Genomic DNA, 8,396 nt, shown 5'->3' with positions numbered 1-8,396 from the left:
ATAGGGGGGAGGAAATAGAGGAGGAGATTAATGCTGGTATTAAAGTATTACAACAGCACACATGGATGCACACTCTCACAGGGGAATGGCCTAATAGCTTTTGACAGCAGGGCCAGTGTAGGCAGGAGACTCAGAGCGAGACTGGGAACAATGCGGTGGGACGGCAACCTGACAAGCGGGAGCGGGATGGACATGAGTGGGATGTGCTTACTGGTTCTCCTCCTGCGTTTTGCGGTAGATGTCAAACTGGTAGTCTCCCTGGCCCATGAACAGCTCTTCATCCGCAGAGATGTCATGGGACACTTAAACCATCTGAAAGCAGGAAAGGCAGAGAGAGGGAGAGTGGGAAGGCAAGTGTAGGCAATGACCCATTTATTTCAGCTTATCTTGCAAACTTTATACAACTGAAAAGAGATTAGAGCTTCCCTCAGGCTCATATGTCTGTTTTTTAACAGCCTGCGCAAATTAAGACACACAATATCACAGCCCAACACAACCCATGTTCACACACACACACACACACACAATCAACAGCCAGCTGAGGCAGGCGGGTGGCCTACCTATCCCCAGACGAGACAGAGAGTAGTCAGTGATGTTGACCTGCACCCCTCTGGTCTCTATGGAGTGAGTTTCACCATTCAGAATGTAGCTACATCCCTTCTGCTTTGTGGACTTGACCAGGATATTCCCCATATGAAGGTCCCTATGGAAGACCAGAAGGGTAAGCGAAGGTACAGATCACATAGGTTAGGGTATGGTTTGATTGGTCCATATTTCAGAGCAATGTGTGAAATAATGTATGGGTGCATGCTTGTGGTACGTCGTGTATGTGTGTGTGTGGACAGACATGTTTTGCGTGATGTGTATGCTTTCTGACCTGTGCTCAAAACACAAGGCCCGCTCAGCCACAGCAAACGCAGCTGTCACTTGCTGTAGGATGCTCTTCGCCTGAGCCAGAGAGGACAGCTACACACACGTGCACCGACGCGCACGCACACACACACACACACACACACACACACACACACAGTGTCACAGCAATCCTGATGTTGAGGCCGCTGACAGCACATAGATCTAGAGCAGACTTTGACATATGACTGACAGACATGTCAGCAGCAGACACACTGGCTGCCCACTTCCATCACACTGGGGACCTCTATTTGAACTCACACACACACACCGACACTAAGACACACACATGGGTGGTCAGCTACTAACACAACCCGGGGAAGGCTAATTTGTGTGTCCGACCACAGCTGCAGTAGACTGTCATGAGCAAAGACATCTCAAAAGCCATCTACTTGGGCTGCTTTTCCAGCCAATAGAACACAGCCCACCATTGGGTTCGAATACACATACGTGTTTTTTTTTTAAACGGGACGCGAGAAAATGCATTGATTCCTATGGTACGGCGCGCTTTGCGTGTGCGCCCTTTCTCCACCACGCGTTGCGTCTTTGTAGCGTTTTTAAGGTGCGCTTAAAAGTTGAACTATTCTCAACTTTCCAGCGCAAGGCAGGGAAGCGCACCGCTCATCAATGTCACACTCGGCCCAGGCAGCCAATCAGATCAAGCAACAGGCGGGCTTAACTACTTTATCACTTATTTCCTGTTTTGATGCTGGAAGATGTTAGCCTGACGATGTCATACTCATGATTCTAGTCAGAATATGAGTCTGATACCGAACCTTTGGGCTGTGATTATGGGGCGTGTTTCAACGAACCAGGAAAGAAAATGCCTATTCGCTGAATTGGATACCAAGAACCAATCAGCGCAACGTAGTAGCCTATTACCATCTGATAGATTAAACTTTTACCTGATCCCGTAGGAAGGACGGCAAAAACATCTTTTCAATCGACAAATGCCTTGATCGCGTTTCTCTGTTCCTCTTTCAAAATGAATGCGCTGTCAATGTCTGTTGAGATATGCCTGCTCACGTTAATTAATTAGCATTAAGGCGACAAGGTACAGTTTGTTTCAATGGGTTTTTTGTGTACGCGTTAGCAATGATCTAACAATAATGGTGTAGAGAGCTTTAGTTAAGACAAACAATATTCTGCAACATTCGTGTTGCACATGCACAACTAACCGAGTCAATGTAGACATTAAAAAGTCGTGTAGATAGCTTAATTCACATAAAATATTCCCCACAAGCACCCGAGACGCGGCCATCTTGGTCGGAGTTCGAATCTACCGCTTAATTCAACTCAAGCGTTGGTATCTGTCCATCAACGTATAAAGGCCGCCCTGACAATTTGATTGGTCCGGTTTTATCCTACCGATGAAACTCTCTCCCAATTAGCCCAGAGCCAGACCAAATCTCCCTGACCAAAAATGTTGTGGGCGGGGTTTGGGCTGGTATCCAGGCTAGGAAGATGTGGTATGATTAAGGAATATAGCACGAGTGGGAGTGTGATTATCCCTTACCTACCCCACTCCCACGAGTATTGCTTTTACAAAACAATTCTACAGTCAACAAATTAACATTTACACACGAAAAATAGTTCCATTTTCAACGTCAGAATTTTGAATGAACGGTTTTCATCAGTGCGCTTTCATCGCGGAGTGATTATTATTAGCTGTGAAAAGTCTGTTTTGGCCTCCGCACTTTGTCAAGGCATTACTGAAGCGTCTGCGCCTGTAAAAAGACGCTTATGTGTATTCGAAACTCATAGGCAGTCAATAAAAATAGGATCATTACAACAATGTATGGTAGCTATATGGACGTGTTCATCTCTACCTTGCTGTTAAAGTTCTCCAGATCGCTCCCGACAAACTCAAACTCCAGCACCAGGAAGAACTACTCCTCGCTGAAGAAATCTGAATGAGGAACAACTTATGTTATAAGCCCTGGAGGTGCTTACCTGGCCGGTCATTCTCTGAGCCCCACTGTTTGTCAAACTTGTCCCAGGCATTCAGCAACTGCGAAGGGTATGTGCCCTGCACACAGCACAGGCTGCAGGGGAGAGAAAGCGCACACACACACACACACACACACACACACACACACACACACACACACACACACACACACACACAAACACACACACACACCACAGATTAAAACACAGCACAATAGAAGACACGGCTGAGAACACACACCGTAAAGCACATGCACCCATGTGAGTGAGCTCAGTTTGGTGTCGGTGAAAGAGGGGGGGCAGACCACTGTAAATATGCGTATAGGAGACTAGTACAGAGAAGAGCAAGGGCCCCACTGCTGATCTCCACTCACTTGTTCAGGCTGATAAAACCATTTGTTCTGTTGTTGTCCTTCTTATCCAAGCTACTCAGCTCCCTGTAGACAGACACACACACACACAAAAACACACACACACACACACACACAAATGCCCAGTTCAACAAAGTGCTGAAGCAAACACCAAATAACACAACATTTTCTATAAAATGAAAGTCGATACTGGAGAAATAACGGAGCCAAGTTCAAACGTACTTGGAGATGATAATTTCATGAAGGATTTCTCTAAAACTCTTCTGGTCCTCTCCATTGACTTTCTGCTTGCCGTCCACTGGAATAATCTACAGACAGCGCAAGGCGACAGAGCAATCAATACCTAGGCATCATCGGTGAGGAAGAGATATGAGCAGAATGCACAATGAGAGAGAGAGAGTGAGAGAGTGAGAAATAGAGAGAAGAAAGTAGAGAGGGAATAGCGGCGCAGAGTAGAGCAGCGCCAGCAAAAACACAGCCATCCATCCACAGATAAATCCATAAATCACACCCATCTCCAGGACCTCTGAATTTATGCTTCATGGTAGGCCTGGCTCAATAAAACACAGAAATACCTATGACAAATATTTAACTGCTTACTTTATCTGCACTGTAGCACACGCAGTCTCACAGCATCTGAAATCTAACAGTGAACGCAGGCCCGGGTGAACTTGCCTTGAGCGCCACCGGCTGGCCGCCTGGGTTGATAGCGGAAAACACCTCGCCGAAGGTGCTTTCTCCGATCTTGCGGCACAGCTTCATGCTGGAGGGCGAGATGCACTCGTCAAACGTCAGCGGACCTTCCTGCTGGCACTCTTGGTACACCCTCTCGACGTCGCTGATGTAGGCTGGAGGCAGGTCACACACGCTCAGGTGTTGGGGCAGGTATGAGGGATCAGGTCACACATGCTCAGGTGTTGAGGCAGTATGTTGGGATTGACATTAGGGATAGGGTTAGTGGGTGAGTAAATACAGGAAGGACTCAGTGAGTAAAGGACTCACCAAAAAAAAAGCTGGGTGAGCTCTAGACCAGGTGAAGCAAAGAAGTGCAGGATGGTGAGGCAAAAATATGAAAAATATCACTGAACGCCGGCCAGGGCAAGACGCCGGGGAGTAATGACTGCATGTACCCACACACACACAGTGTTTCAGTTTGCACCTCAGAAATATCATGAGCAACAAGAGTATTTCGGGGTGGGCTCGCCTAGAGCGCCAAATGTGCTAGGGCCGCCCCTGAACATTGGATATACAACACATATTCTGGTGACAACACACAATCCCAGAGGTATGAGGACTGAACGGAAAGAGAATGTCTGGGTGTAGTGTCATACCGGTTTTGTTCTTGTGGACAGAGAAGGCCGCTTTGAGCTGGCTCCACATGTGTGTGCTGAGGGAGGCGTCTGGGGAGAAGCCGGTCAGGATGGAGGAGATGTTCAGATCATGTTCAGGCATGATAGGTAGTGCCAGCCAGCTGTACATGGGCTCCTAAACACAGAGAGAGAGAGAAAGAGAGAGAGAGAGAGCAGTGCCTGGGCCGGGCCGACCCAGAGCGGCACATGGGGTAGGCGCTTCCTGTGGGTGACTGCTTGAGGGAGCACGGGGGTGGCACCCACAATGTCATCTGAGGGATTCAGGGTCAAACTGGAACGGAGAACCTGGAGCTAAATCAGGTGAACAGACATCAACATGAGTATACTAAGCACCAGACAGATTACCAGAAAACTCAACTTTTCAATGTATTCTCTTCACACACACTTTTATGTAAATGTAATGATAATTTGAACATACAGTATATGGACATCCAATTGTCCCTGGTGACTCTAAAACCCAAAAGGAGGGGACATTCCTTACTAATGATAACTTAAGGATTTTCTTAGCACTGAGTTTTGCACAGTCCCAGAGAGCTTAACAGGATAATTCAAACAAAAAGACATTTCCCTGTTCATCCACTCCTCACTCCTCAGATTAGTAGTCACCCAGAAAGAGATTAGCTTGACAGTAAAGTAAAAGCACAAAATGGGGTTCTTAATTATTTTCCTGGAGCATGCCTGTCCTTGTTCTGCATAAGTGAATTAACTTTTGGGTTCAGAGTTAGGATAGTGAACTCCTAAATTAATACAATGGCAATTTGCCTCTCGTTCCAGGATCAGCAGAGTTCTCTAACCTGCCAGTAAAAATTGTCAAACCACCACATTTTGTTAGAACACTGGTGTTTCCGTTTTTTAACTTGTAGGAAAGGAAACAAGAAATAAATTGGAAGACAAATACACAGAGGTAAACTATGATAAGATCAACTTTATAATTTTTTTATTCAAAAATATTGCAAAGATACAATCAGAATTTAATACAAATTATAGAGAACGTTTAAAAAAAATCCTTACTCTGATGTCTTTTGCCTTGGGAACACTGAGGTGACTGTGGGGTTCTTCATTAGAGAGTCTTCCTCACTCTCTGTGGTGCTAAGGAGACGTGCTGACTTCTGCCTCCTTGTGACCGCCATGGGCAGCTCATTCTCACTCTGGCTGCTGAGCAGTTTTCTCTCCGTATTCTTCCTCATAGGCACCCGTGGTGGGTTTCTTAACCTGACTGGTTCTCATTAGACAAGACATGAAGTTACCAAAAGATATGACATTTTTGGCAAGAAACAATTGACAGAGTCTGCTGATGAACTGAATAACACCAATCAGTCAAGGGTTTCTTTGACTGGGAGTGTATGCCAGACCTGCCGGGTTTCTCCCGCATCTCTGACCCATTTCCCACCCCCCTCCCGTTTTGTAATTTCTCCCGGTAATCTCCAGTCCAAACGATTTTTTATTAATAATCAAATCAAAATGTTTGTCCAATGTTCTAAAGTTGCCAGATCATGGATTGTAGTGGGTTGGAATGAAGGTGACTTGTGCCACACCTGATGCAACGCTGATGCATCAATTACTAGTCTCGGGACTTCTTTAAAAGCACTGCGCTGGTGGTAGCCAGGTAAGCCGCAGGACTGCTTTGGATTGTCTATTTGGTTTTTTTTGGGTCATTGTTTATCGTGGAATTTTCCTACACGAGCGTTGCAAGCCCGAGGCTGTGCGGCTGCTTTTCCCTTTACCGGTACGTAGCTGCCTTCTTGGCTGTAGCTATTTTAGGTGTCTAGCTATTTTAGGTGTCTCTGTTTTGATCCGTGTTACTTGCTCTCATTAGGCTGCTTGGTGGTTTTGGCAGTAGGCCTACATTCAAGTGAAGTTCCGGTTGATCCCTGGCTGTGGTAGGTCACTCTAACTTTTTGTTTTATCGTAGTCCAATTACAGATGCATTAACAACATTTCTGGATTCGATTTTAGATACAAAGGTTGTAATGTAAGTGTTACACAAGGTTAGCTTGTACAATGCCGTAATCTAATGCAAGTCAGAGGGTGGCAAACACAACTGCATTTACACTCTTGAAGAAAGACATTTATTATGGAAAAATACAAAACAGGATGAAAAATATTTACAAAGCTGTAAAGATGAAAACTTAACCATGTTTACTTTCAGAAATGTATCTCCTCATATTTGTATAATACATAATCCAACACTAGCCCTAGGCATACGAAATTTCCAACCAAAACTGAGGACGAATAGGACACCCAAAAAACTATCAGTAGGCTATTGACAATTCAATGCCACCAAACTGACTTCATCCGACTTCTAATCACTTCATCAGAGTTGACCTTTATAGGGTACTCTGACATTGTTGATGTTTTCTAACATTCACCTCAGAATGTAACACAGTCCAATACTAAATGGTGAGCCTCAGTTTGGTTTCATGGGGGCAGGAATGTTGGCTGAGGCTTGCTCAAGAAAGGCTAGCGGGCCCTGGGGCAGCTCTGTTGGACGCTTGTGCTGGACGTTGATATCTTCCAGGACCTGCTGCCAGTTGTGGATTTTGGTCAAGTGCTTCTGGATGAGCAGCTCTTTTCGCTGGAGCTCGTTGCGCAGTTCTGATATGTCCTGTTCCAGAGGTAAAGAGTCATAACAAATTAGTTAATCCTCAATTTATACTAAATTATCTTTTAGGTTACTGCCATTTCAATCACATTGTTAATGGTGAAGCTACATTTCTAGCTGTGTTCTAATTAAAGAAACAAGAATCTCATTTCATACCTCCTTCTCCACTTGTTCAGGTTTCTGTATAGATAGCTGCAACCTTTTCTGCAGAAAGAAGCATTCCGTCTGTCTGGCGACATCCAAGAACTTCTGGACACACTGGTCAACACCTAAACCAAAACATACAATTAATCGAAATCATTTGAAAACGTCGAATTATGACACTTCAAGGATGAACTACAGGAGGGAAGGGTGGTAAAGATTGGAGACAGCTAATGGTGATGCGTTTACCCTTGTGTCAGACTGTCAACTCACCTGTTCGAATTTCCTCCTGATCTGTTCCGTTCACGTAGTCTTGACTCACGAGAGACGCAAAGCCTGCCTGTAAAAAACAGTTTTATCAGAGACGTGAATAGGACTTCGGTAATGGGTTTACTGTGTAACGTATCCGCCAGCTAGTTACATTTAGTCATTTAGTAGACACTTTTATCCAAGGCGACGTACAAAGGAAAGAACAATCAAGCTACTAGCAATAGACCTAGTGTAACAATAAATACTACTTTACATAAAAAAGTGCAGGAATGTAATTACTATTAGTGAAAGTTAAGCGTTAGAATACGGTTAGAACACGAGTGTTGACTACAGGTTCCGATGGTGGAGCGTCATGCTTCCTCCTTTATTTCGCTCCGTGTGCTAGCTATTGCAGTCAGAATACCAACTATCAAGTGGAAATACAATACAATTCACAAAACAATACTACACTACGCACAAACGTTCAATAAGCTCGTATCAGTAACGTAAGCTAGCTACTGTTAGCAGTGTGAGCAGTGCACACTACCAGAACTGGCTAACAATGTTGAAAGTGTACGCACCTCGAAAGCCGCCTCTAGATCGTCGACCAAAGTATTGCCATTTGATCCCCTGGCACCGGGAGGTCCCGAAAGCATACCAGGCTGTCCAGGACCACCGGGACCTCCAGAGGGATGTGGTGCGGACTGTTGTTGGCCCAGAAACATACCACTCATGGATGAAGCCATGACTGTTGACCGAGAGCAGCTTGATGATGAGTGTGGGGTTATAGCAAAAACAATGTCT

General features: G+C 45.2%; 1 protein-coding gene across 1 annotated transcript; it reads right to left on the bottom strand.

The window, feature by feature from the left end:
- Positions 1-6,672: 6,672 nt before the first annotated feature.
- Positions 6,673-8,338, bottom strand: med28 (mediator complex subunit 28; the record flags this gene model as incomplete). The annotated part of the gene is made up of 4 exons (XM_080837671.1): positions 6,673-7,205; positions 7,359-7,471; positions 7,617-7,683; positions 8,174-8,338. 4 exons carry the CDS (start codon positions 8,336-8,338, stop codon positions 7,008-7,010), a joined length of 543 nt encoding a protein of 180 aa, XP_080693797.1. The 3' UTR covers positions 6,673-7,007.
- Positions 8,339-8,396: the final 58 nt, after the last annotated feature.

This window comes from Sprattus sprattus, assembly GCF_963457725.1.
Source record: "Sprattus sprattus genome assembly, chromosome: 4".
Classification (NCBI taxonomy): Eukaryota; Metazoa; Chordata; class Actinopteri; order Clupeiformes; family Clupeidae; genus Sprattus; species Sprattus sprattus.
This window is presented reverse-complemented; position numbering and strand designations above follow the sequence as displayed.